Source organism: Equus caballus, chromosome 25 (assembly GCF_041296265.1).
Source record: "Equus caballus isolate H_3958 breed thoroughbred chromosome 25, TB-T2T, whole genome shotgun sequence".
NCBI classification, from domain to species: domain Eukaryota; kingdom Metazoa; phylum Chordata; class Mammalia; order Perissodactyla; family Equidae; genus Equus; species Equus caballus.
In genome coordinates this window covers 39515908-39540680 of record NC_091708.1, presented here as the reverse complement: position 1 = coordinate 39540680, position 24773 = coordinate 39515908, and the positions used below count along the sequence as shown (strand labels likewise).

General features: G+C 57.8%; 2 protein-coding genes across 11 annotated transcripts; both read left to right on the top strand.

Moving 5' to 3' along the window:
* Positions 1-2547: 2547 nt before the first annotated feature.
* On the top strand, positions 2548-11535 carry LOC100070387 (phosphatidylinositol-4-phosphate 5-kinase like 1). Of its 7 annotated transcripts, none has more exons than XM_070250847.1 (11): positions 2548-2644; positions 3728-3931; positions 5140-5190; positions 5398-5552; positions 5776-5900; positions 6379-6413; positions 6503-6558; positions 7316-7428; positions 7667-7820; positions 9997-10757; positions 11350-11535. In XM_070250847.1, the coding sequence occupies exons 1-10, from the start codon at positions 2552-2554 to the stop codon at positions 10262-10264; spliced, it is 1254 nt and encodes a 417-aa protein (XP_070106948.1). In that variant the 5' UTR covers positions 2548-2551; the 3' UTR covers positions 10265-10757; positions 11350-11535. The 7 variants fall into 7 exon arrangements, with proteins under 7 accessions (XP_070106948.1, XP_023484738.2, XP_070106950.1 ...); XM_023628970.2 differs by having other exon boundaries at positions 5395-5552; XM_070250849.1 differs by lacking the exon at positions 5140-5190.
* A 2625-nt stretch (positions 11536-14160) lies between these two features.
* Positions 14161-24388, top strand: ST6GALNAC4 (ST6 N-acetylgalactosaminide alpha-2,6-sialyltransferase 4). Of its 4 annotated transcripts, none has more exons than XM_001501330.7 (6): positions 14161-14802; positions 15255-15341; positions 16924-17109; positions 20362-20774; positions 22607-22714; positions 23679-24388. In XM_001501330.7, exons 2-6 carry the CDS (start codon positions 15330-15332, stop codon positions 23866-23868), a joined length of 909 nt encoding a protein of 302 aa, XP_001501380.3. In that variant the 5' UTR covers positions 14161-14802; positions 15255-15329; the 3' UTR covers positions 23869-24388. The 4 variants fall into 4 exon arrangements, with proteins under 4 accessions (XP_001501380.3, XP_005605865.1, XP_070106961.1 ...); XM_005605808.4 differs by having other exon boundaries at positions 14634-14907; XM_070250860.1 differs by lacking the exon at positions 15255-15341 and having other exon boundaries at positions 14636-14907.
* The last annotated feature ends 385 nt before the right edge of the window (positions 24389-24773 follow it).

The window sequence follows — 24773 nt, the reverse complement described above, 5'->3', positions numbered from 1 at the left end:
CCTGTCCTTCCCCTGCTATAGCAGGCGCCTCATGTCACTGATGATGCCCCTCTCATGGGAACAGCCGCTGCTTCTCCCAGTATGCTCCAGGCTCCCACATAAAGGACCGTCCATCAGCCCAGTAATTCTGCCCAAGTCCCTCCCTGTCCCCTTCACAGCTGGACTTCCAAGGAGGGCGTCCACACCTGCTGCCTGCACTTCTCACCTCCGCTGTGCTCAGCATCTCTCCAGGAAGTCTGCACCCACTGAGACCACCGGTGCACGTGTCCTTGACCCCTCTGCCACATTTGGCCTGTGACCTTCCCCCGGATGCACCTTCCCACATGCTCTCTGGGTGTCTGTGGTGACCCGTTCTCCTCCTTCATGTCTCTCCCACTCCAGCTCCTCTGTTCTGCCATGAGAAGGTAGGCCCTCAGGTCACAGGCTGCCTCACCTCATACTCTTCCTAGGTAACTTCATCCCTACCCAGGCTCACCTCCAGCCCAGCCCTTTCCTGCACCCTGATGCATTGCACATGCACCAGTCACCCACCTGATGTCCCCATTGGGTACTGTAATGGCATCCTTTCATGAGCTGAATTCTCAGACTTCACCCAAGTCTGGCCCTCATGCCCTGCCCCCTCTCATGACTGGCATCGTCCTGTGTCCCTGACCCCAGCCTGACACACATCGCTGACCCTGGCTTTCCTCTCCTAGCCCCATCCCCGAAATTCCGAATCCTGTCAATTCTCCCGTTTTCTCACTGCCCCTCCCCCCAGTAGTCACGTTCCTGACGCAAAGCCACCATCCTCCGCCCTGAGTTAGCAAAGCTTCCTCACTGCCCTCCCCCTGCCCACTCTGGCCCCCTCCAATCTGACAATGCACGACAACCAGTGCCTTTTGAAAACACGTGAGCATCTTTCTCACACACATAAAATGCCCCTCCGGGTTTCCACCCTCTCTCGACCATGGCCTACAGGAACCTGCATGCTCACTCGCTCACTGTCTCCTTCTCTCTCCAGCCACTCTGGTCTTTCTTTTCCTGGAACTCACCAAAACCCTTTGCACATCCTAAATCAGTTCAGCATATACTTATAGAACATTGGTTTGTGCCAGGCACTGAGTCAGGAAACCAGCCTGGCGTGGTTCCTATCCTGGCACTCCTTTTCTAGGGGAGAGATGGAAGAAACAAACAAGTGAACAAGACAGTCTCATTGTTAAGAGTGATGACAAAAATAAAGCAAGACGATGTGATCAAGAATGAGGGGAGGGATGCTTAGACGGGTGAGGCGATAAGATGGAATAAGGCAAATGAAAGCCTGGGGAAAAGGATTTCAACCAGAGGGAACAGCACCTGCAAAAGCCCGAGGTGTGAAAGAGTTTAGTGGCTAAGGAGCAGCAGGGCGCCCCTGTGGCGGAGGGGTGGGCTCAGTGAGGAAAGTGGTTTGAGATGGGGCTGGAGAGTGGGAAGATGGGCTTGGGGGCCATGTCGAGGGGGTTGGATTTTGTTCCAGTGCCGTGAGAAGGCACTGGAGGTTTTAAGCATGACGGTGACGTCATGCGATTCATGCTTTTAAAAGCTCACGCTGGAAATAAGCCAGATATAGAAAGACAAACTCTGTATGACTCCACTCATAGTTGGAAGTTAACATTTAGACAAAGAGAACTGATTGGTGGTTACCAGGGGAAAGGGGGGTGGGGGGAGGGCACAAAGGGTGAGGTGGTCCACCTACAACACGACTAACGATAATATAGAACTGAAACTTCACAAGGTTGTAAACTATCATAATCTTAATAAAAAGAAATAAAATCATAATAAAAGCTCACGCTGGCAGCCGTGTTCCTCCCTCTCACTCACCACTACGTCCCCGGGGCCCAGCACTGCTCCCGGCCCATGCTGAGTGTTCAAAACATGTGTCGAATGATGCATGCCCCTGACTTTCTATGTGACTTGGAGTTAGTCACTTCTCTCTCTGGACCTTATTTTCCTCACCAGAAAGACAGTCGATGGGATGGGGCTGGCCCGTGGCCGAGTGGTTAAGTTCGTGCGGCCCACTTCTGCAGCCCAGGGTTCAGATCCTGGCCGCGGACATGGCACCGTTCATCAGGCCATGTTGAGACGGCGTACCACATGCCACAGCTAGAAAGACCCACAACTAAAATATACAACTATGTGCTGGGGGGATTTGGGGAGAAAGAAACAGCAGGAAAAAAAAAGAAGATTGGCAACAGTTGTTAGCTCAGGTGCCAATCTTTAAAAAAAAATTAAAAAGAAACAGCCGATGGGAATTTCACGCCAAAGTGGGAATTTCACTCCAGAGTGAGAGGGCGGGACTTGATTTAAGTTCCCCGCCTCCCCAAGCGGCCCCGAGACCCAAGACCCCAGTCGACACCCCTGGGGACCCTATCAAAGTGCGGCTGCTCCGCCTCGCCCTGGACCGCGATCCAAAGGATGCTACAGGCCGGGGGGCGGGACCCATAAGCGATCGCCGGCGCCCCCGGCGCGGATTGGGTGCAGCCGTGACAGACACCGCGCGACTGGTCGATCCAGAGGCAGGGGCGGGGCCTGGCTCATGCCGCGGGGCGGCCGGGCGGCTGGGGACACCGCCAGAGGCCGGGAAGCTGTTGCAGGAGCGATGCCCGCGCCCAGCCCGGGGCCCCGCGAGGTAGGTGCAGACTCGAGAGAAGACAGGAGAGGGAAGGGTTGGGGGACAGGAGCCGGGCCTTCCTTCCCAGTGCGGCTGGGCATCCAAGCCCAGGAGGGGTCCTGCACTGGGACCAGTACAAGCCCCACATGGGGCCACAGGTAGGAAGGGAGGAGTCTGGCTGGTATCCTCTGAGAGCTTCCTCAGTTTCCTCCTTGGGCGGGAAAAAGGAGATGATGATAAAAGCTCCTCCTTCATAGGGCTAATAGGAGTTCAAGCTCTGGGGGCTGGCCCCGTGGCCGAGAGGTTAAGTTTGCGCGCTCCGCTGCAGGCAGCCCAGTGTTTCATTGGTTCGCAATCCTGGGTGCGAACATGGCACTGCTCATCAAACCACGCTGAGGCAGCGTCCTACATGCCACAACTAGAAGGACCCACAACGAAGAATATACAACTATGTACGGGGGGGCTTTGGGGAGAAAAAGGAAAAAAATAAAATCTTTAAAAAAAAAGAAAAAAGGAGTTCAAGCTCTCAGCCGGTGCTGGCACGTGGTGGGCGCCCACTACTAATGGGTGAGCTGCTCTGAGCTCAGCCTCATCTGACCCTCCACGCTGGCCTGGAGGAACTCCACGTAGACGAGTGAAATAGATGACCGAGTCACCGGCATCAGGGCTCCTACTATCAAGGGTTCCTGTGTATGGAGCTCAAACTCAGTAGTAACTACAGTTAATACCTGCCCTGAAGGAGTTCTTATAGTTCTCATTTTACAGGCGAGAAGATGGGGCGCAGAAACGTTAGGTGACTTATCTCAGGTCACACAGCTGGTGAGAGACAGTCAGTCTTGGGCTGGGTTTGGCTGCAGAACCCACGCTCTGCCTACTGATAATAACTATCACTCTATTTTGGGTGCTGACTGCATGCCAGGCATGTGTGGCTGCTCCTCACCACACCCAGTGAGGAGGGTACTAGCATTATCCATATTTTACAACTGAGGAAACTGAGGCAGAGAGAGATTAAAGGAGGGCTCATGAGTTGTGGAGGAGGGACTCAAATCCTGGTCTTTCCCCTCTGGGATGCTCATTGCCTCTCATGCCTCCTGCCACCAGGTCCTGGCCTCCTCCCCAGAGGCTGGATCCAGAGCAGCTGCTGCGGGTTCCAGCTCCCGTGGCCTCCTCTGGCATCTACAGGACAAGCGGTTGCGCCTAGGCCTGTTTGAGATTGACCCGGGGCATGAGCTGCACCAGATGACGTGTATGATGCAGGCAGGGCTGTGGGCTGCCACGCAGGTCTCCATGGACCACCCGCCCACAGTGAGTGGCCAACCTGTCCCGTGCACTGACAGCAAGACCAGACTGATGGCCTGTCCCGCTAATACTGCAGGGCTGGGGACTGGAGAGGGCTAGAGGGGGAGGAAGGTAGGGGCGTGGTGCAGGGAGGGAGGGACATTCTGGGGTAGGGGCTGGGGCCAGGAAGCCAGAAAGTCCAGGGTGCAGTGGGCGTGTGAGGAACCCCCTGACCCAGAGAGTTGCAGTGTGACTCTAGAAGGGCATCTGCCTCTCTTGGGCCTCAGTGTCCCCATCTGTATAATGGATGGGAGGGATTGTACTCTTTGGTCTCTGAGGCCCTCCCAGCTCTGCCAGGTGTATGGCTGAGAAGGGACCCCACCCCCACTCCATCAGCCTGGCCCATCCTCCCTGGAGCTCAGGCTGGGGCCAGGCTGGCTCAGCAGAAAGGGTCACCCAGCTGCAAGCTCAGCAGCTGGATGGGTGGGTGAGCATGTGTGTTTGTGTGTGTGCACACGTGTGCACAGTGTGACCACATCCCACAGGCCAGTCCTGGCACAGGGACCTGGAGGTCCAGGGAGAGTGTAAGAGTCCTCTAAATCTCATCACCTGCTGAGAACCTTCCAGGGCTCCCCAACACTCAGCATGGCCTCAGGATCCTGTTGGTTCAAGCCCAAGGGCCAAGTGTCCAGCCTCGTTCACACTCCATCCCTCCCTTACTTGCTTCAGCCACTTGGGCCCTCCTTCCCTTCCTGGTGGCCACCAATGCTGTTCCCACTGTGATGAGCACCCTGCTCTTCCCCTCCACTATCCTTCAGATTTCAGCTTAGAAGTCACCTCCTCCAGGAAGCTTTCTCTCATCCTGCTCCTCCCAGGCCGAGTCAGGCAGATCCCCTGGCTTCAAGGCCATCCTCTGTTACTGGGATGGCATCCGGCTTCACTTGGCCAACATGTGTCTGAGCTCGTGTGCCGGGCTTGAACTGAGAGCCCGGTCCTTGGGACCCAGCAGTGGATGAGACACACCCAGGATCTGCCACACTCATTCTCATCCTCTTTCCAGCTTTGGGAGGGCCTGCGACCCATCGGCCCAACCCAGGCCCACCCAGAGTGGTCTCTGTTTGCTGGAGGAGTCCAACTGGGGGAAGGGGGCGAGGCCAAGTGCAGGATGCTTGGAGCTGCTGGGGCTGGCAGTGGGGGTGGAGACCTGCCCTGAGCCCCTCTGCCCCTCCCTGTAGGGGCCGCCCACTGAGGAGGATTTCTCCCAGGTCCTGACCCAGGTTCACGAGGTAGGAAGCCCCCGACTGCTGCATGGAAGGGGGTGTGTACCCGTCTTAGCTCTCTTTCCTCAGTTTCCCCCTCAGGCAGTGGGAGCGATGGCTTGCCTCAGAGCCTTGCAGGAAGGGTGTGGTTACCCTGACCCCCTGGCACTAGGGCCAAGTGCACACACGTGGGCCCCTGTGGACGCTCTTGGGGCGGCTCTTCCTCCCCAGCAGGGCTTCGAGCTGGGCACCCTGGCTGGCCCGGCCTTCGCCCGGCTGCGGCGTTCCCTAGGCCTGGCGGACGAGGACTACCAGGCTGCGCTGGGCCCCGGCGGCCCCTACCTGCAGTTCCTCAGCACCTCCAAGAGCAAGGCCAGCTTCTTCCTGTCGTGAGCTGGCCGCAGGGGCGGGCGGGGAAGGGGTGGGAGTGGCGTTCCGGGCTGGTGGGGGGCGCTTGGGGCGAGAAACGGAACCGCCGGGTGAGGGAGGGTCAGGGCCAGATAGAGGTCAGATGGAGGAGGTGAGACGGAGGGGGAGGACGGGAGGCGAGAGGGGCGGTGGGGCGGCCGCTCCAGCCCGGCCTGGTCGGTGACCTCTCCCTCCCGCCCCCAGCCACGACCAGCGCTTCTTCCTGAAGACCCAGCGGCGCCGGGAGGTGCAGGTGCTGCTCGCCCACCTGCCCCGCTACGTGCAGCACCTGCAGCGGCACCCGCACTCTCTGCTCGCGCGGCTGCTGGGTACGGCCGGCCGGGACCCGGGACTGCGGGGCGGTGGGAGGAAGGGAGCGAGGAGCGCAGGGGGCCAGGGAGTGGGGCGACTCCCAGGACGGGCGCTCAGCCCAAGCCGGGTGGCGGGGAGCGGCCAGGAGGCGAGTCCGGCGGCGAGCAGCGTGCAGTGGGGGGCGGGTCCTAGGCCGCAATGTAGCGGGGAGAGCGGGGGCCGGGGGGCGGGGCCAAGATCTGGGGAGGAGGGCATTGGACAGTCCTGTCTGGAGGGTGTGTGGGCGGGGCCTTATCTCAGGACCCGCATACTTGGGACTAAGTCTGTAGGCGAGTGCAGGGGGGACAACCACCCAATCTGGGGAAGGGGTCTGGGGGCGCAGCCTGGAGGGGCGTGTCTCGAGAAGGAGACGTGGCCTGGAGCCCGGACTAGGGTAGGATGGGCCCGGGGTTGCCGAGTTTGGGGTCCCTCACCTGGCACCCTCTCACCTCCCAGGAGTGCACAGTCTCCGGGTGGCCCAGGGAAAGAAGGTGGGTAAGGCGGAGGCGAGGGGGCCGGGCCGGAGGGGACGGCTGGAGGGTGAGATCCTGCCTCCCTCACTCCCTACCCCCGTCCCCAGAAATACTTCATCATCATGCAGAGCGTCTTCTTTCCCGCCGGCCGCATCTCCGAGAGGTGAGTCGGCCTCGCAGGGCCCCGGCCCCACCCGGAATGTGCCCCTGAAGCCCCCACGCTCCCTAGATGGCCGGCGAAACCGAGGCCCGGGGAGGAGAAGGGACGTTCCCAAGATCCCCCGATGGGTCGGAGACCGTGGTACCCCCGACCAGCATCTCTGAGAGCTCAGTATGCATTGGGCTCTGTGTTGAGCCATTTGCATTCATTAGCTTCTTTATTCCCAGAACAACTCTGAGGGATAGTTTTATCATCATCCGCATTTTTTAGATGAGAAACGGAGGCGGGGGAGGACCACACGCTGCTGTGTGAGGAGTAGGAATTTGAACCCAGCCTCTGACTGCACATTGCCCTGACTCTGCCGGCAAGCTCCCCACTAGTGCTCCAGGGCCAGGGCCTTCCTTCCAGCCGTCCTGGTGCTGCCCTCTAGGGTTGGACCCCTGTGTCTGGGACACCCCCAGGGATGACTGGGCCGAGACGCAGGCACAGGCAGGGGGAAAGCCTGGGCCGGCTTCCGGGCCTGAGTTCAAATCCCTACTCTGCCGTTTACGTACTGTGTGATCTTGGGCAAGTCAAAGGAACTCTCCGTGCCTTTTTCTTCATCTCTGACCTGGGACAGCAATGCAATGGGGCCGTGCTGAGGATATGAACAGTCACCCCGTGGAAGCTCTTGTTTCTTAGGATTACCTTGTGAGGCTCCCTGTGTGTCTCAAGTCTGTGCAGAGCTGAATTCTGCCGTCCTCCACTCCCTGCCTCTTAGGTATGACATCAAGGGCTGCGAGGTGAGCCGCTGGGTGGACCCGGCCCCGGAGGGCAGCCCCATCGTCCAGGTGCTGAAAGATCTCAACTTTGAGGGCAAGACTATCAACCTAGGTGAGCCACGGGGCGGTCACTGCCTGCTCTTCCTCCATTCAGGGTGAAGTTAGAAGGGAGTCCCCTGCACTGCCCCGTGCCTGAGTCATTAAGAGCCTAGGTTCTGGAGTCAAGCAGAGCAGCGTTCAATTCCTACCCCCAGGACTTACTAGCTGGGTGACCAAGGCTCATTACAGCTGAGTTTCCTCATCTGTGAAATGGGACAGTAATGGCACCTGCCCTCCTGATGCTCCGGCAGGGCCCCAGCGGAGCTGGTTCCTCCGCCAGATGGAACTGGACACTGCCTTCCTCCGGGAGCTCAACATGACAGATTACAGCCTCCTGGTGGCCTTCCAGCAACTCCACGAGGATGAGAAGGGCCTGGGCTGTAGCCTCATCTTCAGCACAGTCAGGTGGGCCCCCGACAGGAATGAGGTGATGAGAGCATGGAAAACACAGATGGTGAGGTGGGGGGACAGTGCAGGCAAAGGCTGGGAGACTGGAAAGTGCGTGTTTGTATGTGTGTGTGTGTGTGTGTGTGTGTATGTGTATGTCGGGGGCTGAATGAAGTCTGGCTGGCAGGGGTAGCGGGCACAGGTGGACCACAGCTCAGGGGAAAAGACAGGTGAGATCCGGCTGGATAAGGGCTTCAATGACAATTTGAAAAATCTGCTCATTTTCTAGAAGGGGATGTGGAGCCATTGGAGGTTTCAGACCTATTTAATTTTTGCCTCAGAAAGAGCCCTTGCCCCTTAACTCTGCCATTCCACTCCTAGGATGCTGAGGTCATCCCCACTGTGCCCATCATCATGTTGGGATGGGTGTGGCTTGGGCAGAATCCAGGGTAATGGCTCCCCACACAACCCATGGCTGGGCTGGGCACGTCCTGACCAGATGGTGGAATGCCTGCCATGGGGCAGAGAACCCCGCAAGTCTGCCCATCCAAGCTAGGTCAGCTTCTCCCTTACCCTCTGCCCCGGCCGGCGCCTAGATCATGGCTGTCATTCAGCCTGTAAGACCGAGTTTGCATGTAATGGTTATCCTATTGAAATATTGCCATGCTGGCCGGTCAATAGCCACTGTCCCAGCCCCGCCCTCACCCAGTTCCAAGCCCTCATTCAGAACACACTCCCTCCCACCTCTTCCTCATCCATGTTAACCCTGACACCACAGAGTACCAGCGCCTTGCTCAGGCTCCCACACCACTGGGTTCTGATTGGTTGGTGCCTGGGAGGGGCTTGTCTCTCATTGGCTTACTTCCTTGGGCAAGACAGGAATAAACCCCTTTAGCCACCCCACCCTCCAACCCCCCACCTCCCTCCCACCCCCAGGAGGACAGTGTTAGGGAATTGCACTTGCTTCTGGCTGGGACTGGGGGCCCAGCCAAAGGCATCTTCTGATTTGGAATACATTTTGAGGCAAAAAAACACAGCATCTGCAAAGTAGAGTTGGAGTTTGTTCACAAGGTTTCAGTTCTGCCACCCTGAAACTTCCACGATTGGATGACCCCAAATTGAAGCTTGGGAAATACCCAAATACCAGTGTGTGACCCACTGCTCTAGACCAGCGCTACCCAATAAACATGCAATGGGAGGACCAGCCTGGTGGTGCGGTGGTTGAGTTTACATGTTCTGCTTCCAAGGCCAGGGGTTCGCCGGTTGGGATCCTGGGTGTGGACATGGCACCGATTGTCAAGCCATGCTGTGGCAAGTGTCCCACATAAAACAGAGGAAGATGGACATGGATGTTAGCTCAGGGCCAGACTTGCTCAGCAAAAGTGGAGGATTGGCGGCACATGTTAGCTCAGGGCTAATTGTCCTAAAAAAAAAAAAAAAAAAGCAATGGGAGGCACACGGGCAGTTTTACATTTTCTAGTAGCATTTTAAAAAGTAAAAAGAAACAAGTAAAATAATTTCTTTTTTTTAATCTTTTAAATTTTTTTAAAAGATTTTTTTTCCCTTTTTCTCCCCAAAGCCCCCCAGTACATAGCTGTATATTCTTCGTTGTGGGTCCTTCTAGTTGTGGCATGTGGGATGCTGCCTCAGCGTGGTTTGATGAGCAGCGCCATGTCCGCTCCCAGGATTCGAACCAAGGAAACACTGGGCCGCCTGCAGCGGAGTGCACGAACTTAACCACTCGGCCACGGGGCCAGCCCGTAAAATAATTTCCATAATATATTTTATTTACTCAATACATCCAAAATTTTATCATGTCATCATCTAATCAATATAAACATCTATGAGATATTTTACATTCTTTGTCTCATTCTGTCTTGGACAATGACATTCAGTATGTATTTTACACTTCCCTGCATCTCAATTGGGACTTGCAACATTTAAGTGCTCAATGGCCACATGTGGCTAGCGGCTGCATATCGGCTAGTGCAGCTCCTGAGCATCAACCACCTTTTACTCAGCCTCCCAGCTTATCTGACCTCACAGCCTGGCACACAGGCGGTGTGGGAATGAGCAAAGGAAGGGCACGGTGAGCGCAGAGCGCCGCCGAGGGGCAGCCTGGCCACGCTGGCAGGGTCCACTGACTGGGACCCCCTGGAGGAGGCGGTAGCCTCACCCTCCTGTCTGTCCCCAGGTCTGTGCGAGGGATCCAGAGCCCGGAGGAGTCTGGAGCCCAGAACCGCCGGCTGCTGCCGGACGCCCCCAACGCCCTGCACATCGTGGATGGGCCGGAGCAACGCTATTTCCTGGGCCTCGTGGACCTCGTCACGGTCTACGGGCTTCACAAGCGGCTGGAGCACCTATGCGGGACGCTGTGCTGCTTGGGCCGGACCTTCTCCCCTGTCAGCCCAGCTTGCTACGCCCGTCGCCTCTGCCAGTGGGCGGAGGCGCACACCGAGTGACCGGCGCCGGGCCGCTCTCCCCATCTGGACAATGGGCGCACGCCCGGAACGACGGTTCCAGCCTGGCCAGGGCAGCAGATTGGGCTCCCCTCGCCGGCTGTTCCTCCCGTTGGCCTCCAGAGGGCGGTGTCCGCTCACTAACACGAAGGCGACACAGCCTCATTCGACGGTGTTGCTGTGCCTGGCACTGTGCCAGGGACTCCCCCACATTAGCTCATTTAATCCTCAAAAAATGCTATTATTTTCTTTTTACAGACCATGAAATGGAGGCTCAGGGGGTGAAGGGACTGAGCAAGATCATTCAGCAATGAAAGCTGGAACCAGGACTCGACTATGCCTTTTGGACTCAGGAGCCTGTGTTCTTGCCCACGAGCTCCCGCAGCCTGTCCCCATGCTCTGGGGAAGCAGGGAGACTGAAGGCTCCAGCCCAGCCCCCTGGAGCCATCCAGATGGGGAAACTGAGGCCCAGAGACTTTAAGGGGCTTATGCACGGGTAAGTGGCAAGGCCAGCCTGAGAACCCAGGTCTCCCAACCCCTTGCCCCTGGCTCAAGCAGAGCCCACTGGCCTCCCTCTGGGGTGGCCCCCTGGCTCCTGTCCCTCTAGGGATGCAGGTGGGAGAAGGTGGGGTGTTGGGGGGGCCTGCAGCTCTAGGAGGCACTATGTTGGAGTCCACTATGGATCTTGAGTAAGCTCTACCCTCCTCTGGGAGTCACTTTTCCTTTTTTTATTTTTAAAGATTTTATTTTTCCTTTTTCTCCCCAAAGCCCCCAGTATATAGTTGTCTATTTTTAGTTGTGGGTCCTTCCAGTTGTGGCATGTGGGACACCACCTCAGTGTGGCCTGATGAGTGGTGCCATGTTTGCGCCCAGGATCCCAACCGGCGAAACCCTGGGCCACCGAAGTGGAGCACGCGAACTTAACCACTCGGCCATGGGGCCAGCCCCTGGGAGTCACTTTTCTTATCTGTGAAATAACGGCAGGGGTTGGTGGTCAGACCAAGGGTGCTGGCCACACAGACATCACTGGGAACAGAGCAGAGCAAAGTGGCTGCACAGCCCCTGATCCTTCCTTCTCCCTCCTCCAGGAAACTCCAGCCGGGCCTCTGACCCCCGTCCAATCCGACCATGCCCAAGCCGTCCTTTCCTCTGGGGCCTGGCTGTGTGACCTGGGCAAGGTGCTAAACCTGTCTGTGCCTCAGTGGTCTAATCTGTAAAATTGAAAGGATGAAAACGGACCTCATTAACGCATTAAATATTCATTGAGCACCTGCTATGTGACAGGCCCTCTGCTGGGTGATGGGGACCTGGGGGTGGAGCAAGATGCAGAGTCCACCTTCACAGAACTCACAGTCCGGAGGGGAGGGGTCTTTACAAAAGCAACCGGGTGTGACAAAGCCTCGTGAAGGAGCGTGGGGCCCTGGAGCTCAGGGAAGGGGCCCCGGCCTAATTACTGGATGGCTGTGTCCTCTAAGCTGAGACCAGAAGAGTCAAGTGCAGCCCTGGGAGAGTTCCAGGCCGAGGGCATAGCAAAGGTCCGGGGTGAGGGAGAGCCTGGCATTTGAGAGAAAGAAACATTTCCCTGCGGCTGGAGTTCAGAGTGGGTGGGAACAGCGTGGTGGGGGGCTTTCTGGGCCAAGAGCTGACCCCCAGGACTGGAGGACTCTGGACCTCGGGAAAGCTGCTCAGCTACACCAAACACTGCCACCCCATCAGCCTTTGAGAAAACGAAAAATGGCTGATGGGGAAGGGAGAGGAAAGGGATAGCTTATGCTGCAGGGCTGGAGGGTGGGTTCCTAGAAAATAGACTGTTGACCTCACCCCCAGTCGTCTGGGTGACCTTGGGTGGTTGCTCAGCCTCTCTGAGCTGGCACAAGCCATGGAGAATTTCTTGTTTGGGCTCAGCAGGAAGCTGAGACATGGAGTGCGTTAAGCCTGGGGGCCCACAGGAGGGTGAGGCTACCGCCTCCTCCAGGGGGCCCCAGACAATGGGCCCTGCCAGGCTGCCCTCGGCGGCGCTCTGAGCTGACCCTGCCCTTCCTTTGCTCATTCCAACACCTCCTGTGTGCCAGGCTGTAAGGTCAGATAAACCGGGAGGCTGAGTAAAGGGTAGTAGGTGGAGGAGGGTGGGGGAAGGAAGCTCGGCAGGACCTTTGGGCCTCGGTTTCCCTGGAGTCTGGATCCGACAAGGCTGCCAGAGCCCCAGAGTCCTGCGCTCACAGAAGGGGACGGCTCAGCCCCACCCCTCTGGGTCTCTGGCAGTAGGCTGAGGTCAGGCCTGAGGCTGGAGAGGGAAGTGACTCATCCAAGATCTCACAGGGCCCAGGACTCCTGGCTCTCCTAACTTGCTCATTCCACAGACGTTACCTAGCCCGTAGGGTGTGCCAGGCGCTGTGCAGGCACTGGGAAAGCCCCGAGAACATGACTGGCCGGACTGCCCACATGGAGCTTAAAGTCCAGTGGGCAGGTGGACCACAAATGAGAAAACCACTTAATACATGGGGTGCTTCAGAGTGTGGCAAGTTCCATGAAAAAGATAAGTCAAGGTGGGACTCGAGGGATGGGGGTGCAGCGTTGGACACGATGGTTGGAGGGGGACTTTCTGAGGAGGTGACATTTGAGTTGCATGACCAGGAGCCAGCCATGTGAATGGACCAGTCAAGGGGCAGAGGATACTGCAAGTGCAAAGGTCCTGAGGTAGGAATGAGCTTTAGTGTGATTGGGGGCCAGAAGGGTGGCCAGGGTGGGCAAACAGTGATTAAGAAGGAGGCAGGAGTCCAGACTGTGCAGGGCCTTGAAGGTCTAGGTGAGAAGAGTGGTTTTTTCCAAAACCAAACTGAGGAGCTACATCTGAGGCTGCCGGCCTTCCCAGTCTCAATTCCACTGGGGATGTTTGATCCTCCTCTGCTCCGGGAGCCCGGGACATTGGGGCACGCCCCTGTCTCCACGTGGCTCTAGCAAGGAGGGGTTGCCTCTCTGGGGAAGGACTCGTCACCTCACCAGCCATTGTGGGTGATGGATGAATCCACAGGGGACTCCTCACCACGGTCCCCTGGGGTTGGGTCTATGAGGAGAGAGACTTGAAGGGTGAGGACTCGGCGGGGGGAGCGCCAAGAGGCTCTGGTGTTGGGGACCCACCGTGTGCCTTGCCTTGTGTGAACGAGGGCCCGTGAGAGAGACTGACCTTGGACCACTACCTGTGAGGTGTGCCCAGCTGGGGTGGGGGAGACAAGGAAGGCTTATGCTCAGAGGGGTCCCTGGGGGCAGGGCCATGTGGGCAGCTCCCCGTCCCCACCCCCAACAGGATGGGGAGAGGCATGGAGGGAAGCAGCAGCCCGGGGGACTCGGCTTTGCCCCTGGAGGACGGTAGCCTTGGCACGTGTCTAAGCCAGGAGTGGATACCCAATACAGTTGAAATGGGGCCAGAGCAGGAGCCCAGGCTAGTCCCCAGGCCAGGGCCCTCTGGAGGGAGGTGGGGGTGATGGGGGTGGGAAGATGAACTTTCTGGCCCAGGCAGCCTTTTGTGGAAAAACACTTGAGACAGGAAGTTTACGCTCGCCTCACCACAGGCCCGCCCCTCCCTACTGCCCCATATCTGCCCCTTCAACCCTTTCTGGCCCCCGATTTTGAAATCCCTGAGGGACCCGGTCTGGGCCTTCAAATGGGACCCATTTCAGCATCCGCAGGGGCCCTGCACTGGCTCGGCTTCCATTTGGAGGACTCCTCGGGGCATCTGGGAGGTGACAGTAAATGATCAGAGCCCCGGCTCTGCCGTGAGAGTGCCCAAGGTTCGAATCCCGACTGTCCCACGAGCTGCCCCTCCACTCTCTCACGCGGCGGGAAGCGCTGTTGTTAACCCCACTTGATCGAGGAGAAAAATAGCTCAAGTAAAGGTCACAGGGCCAGGAGAGGTCAGGTTGCTAGAAAAAATATAGGACACTTTTTAATATAAGTATTCGTTGTTTATCTGAAATTCCAATATAACTGCGCGTCCTGTATTTAACTTGCTAAATCTCGCAACCCTACCAGCTTGAAACCCAGGTCTGCCCGACCCCACGCCCCAGTCTCAGAAGCGGAGAGACTCAAGTCCTGCCCGCCAGGGAGCCAGGCTCAGGGATTCCGACGCCTTCCAGGGGTTTCCTCTGCGGGCCGCCTACTCTCGGCAGTAGATTCGAAGAAACGCAGGAGGGCAGAAAAGGGGAGAGGCGGGAGCTAAGGCTCCGCCCCCGGCCCGCAGGCCCCGCCCTCATCCCGGGGCCTCTCCGCCAGCCACGCCTCTCCCTCCCCTGCACAGGCAGCTCTCGTAGGCCCCGCCCCCGCCGCGGGGCCCCGCCCCCGCCGCGCCTGTCTCCTCCCCGTCCTCGCAGACCCCGCCCCCGCCGCCGGCCGAGCACATTCGGCTTCCAGCATCCAGAAGCCGCGGCTGCCGCGCCGCCTCCGCCCTGGGGCTACGGCTTCCCGCCCGGCCCGCCCGGCCCGCGGGCCATGGATCTCCGAGCAGCGGATCGAGAGCAGGCGGCGCGCCCCAACCTGCCCGCCCGGTTAGCCCCCGGCCGGGGGAGGGGGCGGTGGAATCTGGGAGAGGGTGCGGAAATCCCTTGTCCTTTCCCGCCCCAGGCCTCTCCATTCGTCTCGCGGGTAGTGAGGTAGGAGGGATGCGGTGGGAATCAGGGCCCCTGGTTCTATCTGACCCAGACTCGATGGGTGACCTTGAGCCGAAGGCTCCCCCTCTCTGCCTCTTCTTCCCCTCTCTGCCTGTTCTTCTTCCCCCTCTGCACAGTGGGGATTGGATTGGCGGGAGATTTCCCAAAAGTCACCTATTCCAGTTCCTTTAGGATGGGGACAGTGCTGCCCGATGTTTGGGGGCTTTAAGGTGTTTGATTCCCAGAAGCCAGCTGCCTTGATCCCGGCCTGTACCCTCCCCTGCCTCAGTTTCCCTGAGTGGTTTCCTAAGAGGCCTGGGACCTAGCTCTCAGTTTCTGGGTCTTGGCAGGTGCCCGGCTCCCATCCCTTCCCAGCCCAAGCCCTGGAGACAGCAGCCCCCTGGCTGCTGAGCGGCAGCGACAGCATGAAGGCTCCGGTAAGTAGCGGAAGGAGGAAGGCCTGCTGGGGACTTGGAGGTGGCTTCCGGCACAGCGGCCTCGGTAGCCTCTTCCACCCCAGGACTGTCACTTCTGACCCCACTGCTCCTGAGCTGAGGAGAAGGGCATACTAGCCTCAAAGTCTAGCCCTGATCTGGCAGACTGTGGCCCCAGGCAAGTGCGTTCCCTGCCTGGTTTCAGTGCCTTGCCTCTCTCGGCTGTAGCATGGAGATAATCAGATAATCGTACTGCCTCTTGTGAGCATCCTCGAGGGCCCCCAGGTGGGGCACCTCCATGGGAGTGGGATGTGGTGTGAAAGTTCATTTTACCTGCTCTTGACTTTATTCAGGAGCCCCTGGTTGTGGGAGAGAGCTCTGGATGTTGGGGACAGTGAACCACAACTGCCTGAATCACGGTCTCTGGGTCCCTGTGGGCAGGGGACCAGGTGCCAGGCAGCGCCTGAGGCCTCAGGGGTAGAACCCCCTCCCCCACACAGCTGGCCACACAAAGATTTATTTTTAGAAGCTGATTTGGCTTGTGGGCAGAAGGAGGTGGGCCTCTGGCAGGATATGCCTGGCGGGGGATGGTGGGGGCTTCTTTCTCATTTCTGATTTTCAAAGAGCGTCAGCCAGTTGCTAGGTGGTTCTGAGGGGCACCAAGGGGAGACTGGGAGAAAATTGGAGCCCAGAGAGGCACAAGTGGTGACCAGGTGGCCCAGCACATGACAGCAGCCCCAGATTGTGTTCCCCATCAGGCAGCCCCTCCTTGAAGGCTTGATGGGGGCATTCACTACGTCTGCCAGCAGGCTCAGCCACAGCTGGGCGGGGGCCAGTGGGCCAGGAGGGCTTCCTGGTTCAAATGGCCTTCGGCACATGGTTTCTGGAGGTGGGAGCCTCTGGGCAGCAGGTTTCAATTATTGAAACCAGTTCTTGAATGATGCTTCCCTTGCGTCCCCCTCTGCCATCCTCCTTACTCACCGCAACTGCTGACCCGGATCGTGATCATTAGCTGGGGCATGGCCACTGAGTCAGCTGGGGGAGGGCACAGGGGCAGTCTCAGCAGTCCAGGTCTGAAGGGGGCTGCTTGCCCTTCTGATGGGCAAGTCTCCTGTCTTCATGTGCACAGTACTTTACGGTATACAGGGCACTTTCACCACTGTCCTCACAGTAAGTTCACAGAGCGGGCGTTATTGGCCCTTATTTTGTAGAGGAGGTAACAGGCCCAGAGAGGTAGAGAGTCCTACCCAAGGCTGCACAGTGCACCTAGGCTTCTGGTTAAGAGCTTGAGGCCCCAGCCTGCTTCTCTCTTTCCGGGTGGCCTTGAGCTGCACCCTTCATTCCCAGTTGGTTTCCTTGTCTAGAATATGGGGATAGTAACAGGACTTATATCCAGGGCCTCCAGGGCCCTGAGCCTGGCAGCCCAGAGGAAGGCCTGATTAACAGAGACTGTGGACCCTGCTGATGTTCTGGGAGCTACTGAGCTGGGATTTGGACCCATGAGGCTGGGGTGCAGCCCCCCTGCGGAAGCCTCTAGGAGCCGCAGGCACCCCCACCCCCATGCCATGACCGCTGTCTCCCCCAGGGCCGGCTCCTGCTTGTCATCCTGTGCTCCTTGGGCTTCTCTGCGGTCTATGTCCTGCTGTGCTGCTGGGCCTGCCTGCCTTTCTGCCTGGACTCTTGCCTGGACCCCCACCTCTCTGCCAACTTCAGGCCCACCGTGCCAGGGCCCCTGCACTTCAGTGGCTATAGCAGCGTGCCAGATGGGAAGGTGAGTTGGCCGGGCAACATGACGAGGGCAGTCTTGGCCAGACTGCCAGGGTGCCCCCCTCAACTCTCTGGTGGGTAGTGAGAACTGGGCTCATGCAAGGGCAGCCTGGACCCCAGGCTTGGCTACTCTGCTCACCAGCTGTGTGATATTGACGAGTCACTTCACCATTCTGACCCCCAAGTTCTAAGAGAAAATGGCTTTTTTATTCAACAAATATTGGCTGGCTGCTCTCAGCTGGGTGTGGGGGATAAAAAAGGTGAGTTGGAGAGGGTGGCCTGTCACCTGGAGCTCCCAGTCCAGTGGGGGAGCCAGACACCATCACATTGTGGGGACAGGTGCGTTCTCTGCATCTTTATTTTTATTTATTTATTTATTTTTTTTTTTTTTTTTAAAGGTTTTTAAAAAATTTTTTTCCTTTTTCTCCCCAAAGCCACCCAGTACATAGTTGTATATTCTTCGTTGTGGGTCCTTCTAGTTGTGGCATGTGGGACGCTGCCTCAGCATGGTTTGATGAGCAGTGCCGTGTCCGCGCCCAGGATTCGAACCAAGGAAACACTGGGCCGCCTGCAGCGGAGCACGTGAACTTAACCACTCGGCCATGGGGCCAGCCCCTCTCTGCATCTTTAGATTTAACTGTCTACACACACAATCCAGTTGTTCAACAAGTGGGTGTTTGGTACCTTGAGTCTGTCCTGCCTTGTGCTGATCGCTGCTGAGAATAGAGACGACACAGATAAAAGTCACGTCAACCCCAGAGCGCTCTCTCTCATGGGGACACAGGGACACTGGGGCCCAGGGGTGACGAGGCAGCTGTGGCCCCTGCCCCACGGCGCCCGCCTCCCCATGCTTGCTCTGCCAGGCGTGGTTCAGAGCGCTTCCCACCTCTCACCGTGATTTCAGGGCTCCACATGGCCAGTTTCTCAAAAGCATCCCACATGGACGCCCGGTGCAGAGAGCTCCCAGTTCTGAGTTTGATGGCTCCCTGAGTGTTGGTCAGAGGGAGGTGTGCTCAGGGCCCCTGGCTTGGCAGGGACCTGTTTCAAGTCTCTGCCCCTCTGAGTCACTTGCCTCCTCATCTAGAAGAGATCGTCGCAGTTTCTGTCTCTGTCCGGCAGGATGGTTCACGGATGGTGTTCAGATCAGCTGCTGTGTAAATATTTGATCAGGATGCAGAAACAACTGGGTGGGGTGGGCAAGCTCGAGTGCCCCAGGTTTGGCCAGGTGGGACAGATGGCGGAGTGGGCAGGGGGATGCTGTCCCATCTTCCGTGGCAGTGGCCACTGTTCATTTCAGACACTCAGGGGACGTGGGCCCAAGGTGGCCAGATCCTCTGGGTTTTCTAATTGAAGTGGGAAATCTAAGTTTTCAATGTCAAAAGGACTAATTTTAATAAACTAAGGATTAATTAAAATCTTTTTTTTTAAGATTTTATTTTTTTCCTTTTTCTCCCCAAAGCCCCCCGGCACACAGTTGTATATTCTTCGTTGTGGGTCCTTCTAGTTGTGGCATGTGGGACGCTGCCTCAGCGTGGTTTGATGAGCAGTGCCATGTCCGCGCCCAGGATTCGAACCAACGAAACACTGGGCCCCCTGCAGCAGAGCGTGCGAACTTAACCACTCGGCCAGGGGGCCAGCCCCTAATTAAAATTTTTAAAGACCTTGTGTGGGACAAGCAGAACACCTGGGGCCGATGGTGACCTTGGATCTGAACAGACCGCAGTTGTCCAGGACAGGTTCAAAGTGAGGGCAGAATAAGGAAGCCTTGTTCATTACTGAGGTGTGGGAAATGAGCCTGTGCGTCCTTAAATCGACATTATGTCAGATAAAAACGTCTCTGAGTGGGATACGAAAGTGTGTCTTTTATTGACTGGAATTAATTTTCCCACATCCTTTCCTGGTCCCCCCTAAACTACGTCCCACTAGGAGGGCTCAGAGGCGTGGGGTGGGGAGCAAGTCCTTTTCTGGGAGCCCTGATGCCCACTGAAGATTTGCAGTCGTGTTGGCTGAGCTTCTGTCTCTTGGGGACAGTAAGATGGGAGTTGGGCCCTCACTGTACCCTAGGTCTGTGTCCATCACTCTCCTGGCATTTTTTTTCCCTTTTTTTTTTTGAGGAAGATTAGCCCTGAGCTAACATCTGCTGCCAATCCTCCTCTTTTTTTTTTTTCAAGATTTTATTTTTCCTTTTTCTCCCCAAAGCCCCCTCGTACATAGTTATATATTTTTAGTTGTGGGTTCTTCTAGTTGTGGCATGTGGGATGCTGCCTCAGCATGGCTTGATGAGCGGTGCCATGTCTGCACCCAGGATCCGAACTGGCAAATCCCTGCGCTGCTGAAGTGGAGCGTGCCAACTTAACCACTCAGCCACAGGGCTGGCCCCCAATCCTCCCCTTTTTGCTGAAGAAGACTGGCCCTGAGCTCACATCCGTACCCATTTTCCTCTACTTTATATGTGGGATGCCTGCCACAGCATGGCTTGCCAAGCTGTGCCATGTCCACACCCTGGATCCTAACTGGCGAACCCCGGGCCAGCGAAGCAGAACGTGCGAACTTAACCGCTACACCACTGGGCCAGCCCCTTTCCTGGCATTTTTAATTGAGTCCTCACAACCTGGTCAAGTAGATGCTATTTTCATCCCCATTTCACAGATGAGGGAATTGAGGCTCAGAGAGGCAAAGTGACTTGCCTAAGGCCACACAGCTAGGAAGGGGCAGAGCCAGGATTCAGGCTCAGAACAAGAGGTCCCCAGTGCTGTCATGGGCACTAAAGACTCTGCTTTTTCTTATAGACTGGACACGATGTGAGTGGGGCTGGGGCAGAGGAGGAAGTGACCTAGGAGTGATTCTGAAGAGCTGAGGCTCATGTTTACTTAAACACATTTTTGCCACCTGGCCTTTGCCAGGCACTGCTCTAAGAGCTTTATAAATATTTGCTATGGAACCCAAATAAGGAACCCATGAGGCAGGGCCTTTTAGGGCCTCAGCAATAGGGACAAGAGCCATGGATATGGCTGACGAGGAAGCATGGGACTCTGAACGTAGAATTTTAGCTCTGCCACTTGCACTCCATATGACCTTGGGAAAGTTACTCCACCTGCCCAGCCTCAGTCTCCTCATCTGCAAAATGGGTTGATAAAGTACTTCGAGGTGATGCTGGGATCAGGCAAGGTCAGTGGGCGTTACTGGGTGGAGGAGCAGGGGCTGGAAGCTGTGTGCCCATGCCTTTCTCTCTCTCCGTCTCTCCCGCCCCCTGCAGCCGCTAGTCCGAGAACTGTGCCGCAGCTGTGCTGTGGTGTCCAGCTCCGGCCAGATGCTAGGCTCGGGCCTGGGTGCCCAGATCGACGGTGCTGAGTGCGTGCTGCGCATGAACCAGGCGCCCACCGTGGGCTTCGAGGCGGACGTGGGCCGGCGCAGCACGCTGCGCGTGATCTCGCACACGAGCGTGCCGCTGCTGCTGCGCAACTACTCGTACTACTTCCAGCAGGCCCGCGACACGCTCTACGTGGTGTGGGGCCAGGGCAGGCACATGGACCGGGCGCTCGGCGGCCGCACCTACCGCATGCTGCTGCAGCTCACCAAGATGTACCCGGGCCTGCAGGTGTTCACCTTCACCGAGCGCATGATGGCGTACTGCGACCAGGTCTTCCAGGACGAGACGGGCAAGAACCGGTGAGCCTGGGGCCGGCCTTCTCCGGGGGCTTCTTGTCCATCACGGGTCTACTTCCTCAGGTGCTGAAAGTTGGCAGTGCTGAAGGCAGACCGCTCCTGCCCTCCACTAGGGGGCAGGAATCAGAGGCCTTGTCACTCATCGATCGTCACATAAGTCAGGAATCCCAAAATGACGGTGAGGGGCATTGGGCCTTGCGAGCACATGTTGGGGAGCACTGCCTCATGTGGGGCTGTGTCAGGGACCTCTTCCCTCTGGAGAGGATGCTCTGAGATCTGAACTCGTCTCTGAAGTCCCTTTCAGATAGTACAAGTCACAATTACAGTACTGACGGCCCCGTTCATCCACCAGGCACTGGGTTAAACACTTTGCATTCAAGATCTCATTTTACCCCACAGCCAAGGAGTGCTCCGAATCCTGCCAGCCGCCGCCTGCGCACTCCGGCTCCTCCCCCCTCCTCCCCAGCTCCAGAAACACAGCCGCCAGCCTCTAATTTTCCAGCCAGAAATTTGGGTTTTGCTCCCAACCCCCCTCGTTCCATCACCTGCCACATGTTATGGGCTCTTGAATCTCCCTCCGTGCCCACGGGTGCCACCTTGACCGAAGCCTCCATCTTCCCCTGCCCTTGCTCCACCCCTCACCAGTCTCCCTGCTGCCACCCTCGCCCTCCACAGTCTGATCTCCAAGCACCCCAGTGAGTTCATCCCGTCAGTCACCTGCCCTCAACCCTCCAGCAGCTTTACTTCTCATGGAGAATAAAGTCCAGAGTCCCACCTCCTCCCCTTCCCTGCCCTACAAGCCTTGTATGATCTGGCCCCTGCCTGCCTCCGTGACCTCGTCTCCCTTCGCTCTCCCTCCTCTGGCCACACTGGCCGTCTGGGCTTCCTCAGACGTCCACACTGGTTCTCATCTGCAGGCCTGTGCTCATGTTGTTCCTGCTGCCTGGAATGTTCTGCCCCCTAATCTCCCTGTGACTGACTCCTTCTGACCATGCAGGCCTGAATGGAATGTCACCTCCTCAGAGAAGCCCTCCCTGACCACCTCATCTGATGGAGCACCTCCCACTTGACAGTCTTTTCCCTGTTCCTTTGTCCCCTGTCCTCTCAGCAGTCCTCTCCTGGCCGTGCCCTCCCTCGAGAACCGTTAGCGCTGGGTGTGGCCCTTTCCTACTGACACAGGGCCTGGGAGGTGCGCGGTTTCAATGAACGAACCACCCCTAACCCCTCTGTAGAGGTGGGGGTGACTGGCCCTCGGGGAGAGTAACCAGTGCTGGTGCCTTGAGAGAGCTGACCCTGCGGGGCCACACAGCTCCTTGCTCCGGGTTTGGTGTGGCGACCTGGGGGGTGCTGGGCTGACAGTGTTCTCTCCCCATAACCACTTACAATTATCCCCATTTCACAGATGGGTCACTGAGGCTCAGAGAGGTTCCTGAGCCAACCTGATACCCCAGAGCAGATTCAGGGTTCAAATCAAAGACCTTTGGACTCCAGACAGTCCCCTTTCTCGCTTTCAACCAGATGTGGAAAGGCTGTGGCTAGGGGCCCCGCCATCGTCCAGGGGGTTTGCTCTAGCCCTGCGTGGGTGGTGAGGTGTTCAACAGACCCGGGTTTGTGTCCAGGCCCACCTCTTGCCCACAGCTGGCCTTGGGCTGGCACTGTCCCCTCCCCAGCCTCCTTCAGGGCCCTCTCTCTAGGGGTCAAGGTGAGGGGCCCCTGGCTGGGAAGGTGACCAGCGCTGGCCCTTGAGAGAGCCGAGGCTGCGGCCGCCCGGCAGCCCCTTGCTCTGGGTTGAGTGGGGCGGTGGCCTGGCTGACTGTGTTTCCCTTCCCTGCCAGGAGACAGTCCGGCTCCTTCCTCAGCACTGGCTGGTTCACCATGATCGTTGCCCTGGAGCTGTGTGAGGAGATCGTAGTCTATGGCATGGTCAGCGACAGCTACTGCAGGTCAGGCCAGCCAGGCCCTGGGTGGGAGGGGAGCTGGGGAGGCTGGGAAGACCGTGGGCCCCTGCGCTGGCCTCCCGCCAGAGGATCTAGGAGCTGTGGGGTGCAGGGCATGTGGCCTTCCTGGTGGGCGGCTGGGGCACAGACATCCCTTGGGCCTGGTGCCCGGTAAGAAAGGGCTCAGAGTATGGGACAGGCTGGATGTCACCCTCTGCTCCGCCAGTATGGTCTTGGGCCAGTCGCACGGCCTCCCAGAGCCTCCATTTCCTCATGTATAAAAGAGAGGAAATAATTCACCTTCCTCAGAAGGTTGGGGAAACATTTAGAGAATAATCTACCAAGCGGTTACCACAACACTGGGGCCGATCTATGTTTCAGTAATGTACTACGTCTAAGTTTTTTCTTCTGATATTATTATATTTCAATAGTATAACTAACAAGTTCAGAAAGGGCTCCATGTCTTCACGCTCTGTTCGTTTTGGAACCTGTTTGTTGAGCACGTAGGCGAGATGGCAGGAGCCCGTGAGCCCTCTGCCGTGGCTCCTGGCCGGCCTCCGGCGTGCACAGTGCCGCTGAGTAGGTGGGTGTGTGGGACTGACAGCTCTGTGCCACCAGGAATGAGGGTCCCTCGCTGTGAGCCCATTACCAGTCTTCATCGTTCTTGACCTAAGGACTCAGCCCAGAAGGTGGATATCACCGGCCTCATTTACAGATGGGTTATTGAGGCTCACAGGGTATGTCTCTGGCCTAGAGTCAACCAACTTGCAGAGTCGGGGCTTGAACCCTGGCCTTTGGGATCCACGGTGTGCCCTGCTTCTCCCTTGTCTGTCCTGGCCCACCCCGGGACCAGGCATGGGGCTCCGTGGGCCTGTAGTACCTGGGGAGGGGTGGTTGCGGTAGGTGCAGGGTCTGGTGGGAGGCGGGCAAGTTCTAGTGGCCCACGCCCATCCCTGTTCCCCACCCGCAGGGAGGAGAGCCACCCCTCAGTGCCTTACCACTACTTCGAGAAGGGTCGGCTGGACGAGTGTCAGATGTACCTGGCACACGAGCGGGCGCCCCGCAGCGCCCACCGCTTCATCACTGAGAAGGCCGTGTTCTCCCGCTGGGCCAAGAAGAGGCCCATCGTGTTTGCCCACCCGTCCTGGAGGACCCAGTAGCCACACCGCCCAGCCGGCTGCAACGCCTTCATGAGGCTTCCTGAGGTTCCATCCACACTCCACCAAAAACATTTAATTTATGGATCCTGCCTCCTGCCACATGCCAGGTGGACCTAGGTCCCTTCCTGCCCTGCCCTGGGGACACTTGGAGCCATCTCAGGCCTTCAGACTTAAGGAGGAGAAGAAGGGGCCTGTGATGGCCTTTGTACCCTCCTCCCCACCCCCGTTCCGAGTAATTGAATCTTCATTTGGGGGTTCATCCCACCTCCGGGTCTGTCCAGTGGCCTTTGCCCCTGGGGCTGATGGTGCCCGCTCACCAGCATCGTGACCTTCAACCTTGCACCAGCCCTGGTCCTTCCCCTCCACACACCTCCCCACCCACCTTTGGTGCCACACTTCCCAGGCCGGTTGTCCTGGTCAGGGCAGCCCAGAGCTTGGGGCTCATTGGGCGAAGGGGTCTTTGAACTGTGACTGCCAGGGCCGCCTCTGGAGTGTACGGGTAAACGTCTGTTTTCCGGAAGCCTGTCTTGAGTGTGGTCACATGTCTGAGGCTGGGCACTGGGGCTCCTCCCTCTGCCACAAACCCATAAAACTGTTGACTCGAGGGCAGGCTGCGTCCCGGGGCCCCTCCCCAGACTCACAGCTAGCTGGGCTTCTATCCATTTAATCTGCCGGCGTGTTTCTTTCCCAAGAGCCTGCCCCCTTCCCCAACAGGTCAGGGAGTCTGGCCCCCTGGCTGCACTTGGCACAGGAAACGCCCAGCTCATAGGTTTCCATGGGACCAACTGCCACCCTGCACCAGTGGGAGGAGAGTCTGGGGCCTGGGAGGAAACAACTCAGGGTGGGAGGGAAATTCCTCCAGCCCGTGTCACCCTCTGGTCTGTGGTCATATTCCAAGGACCTTG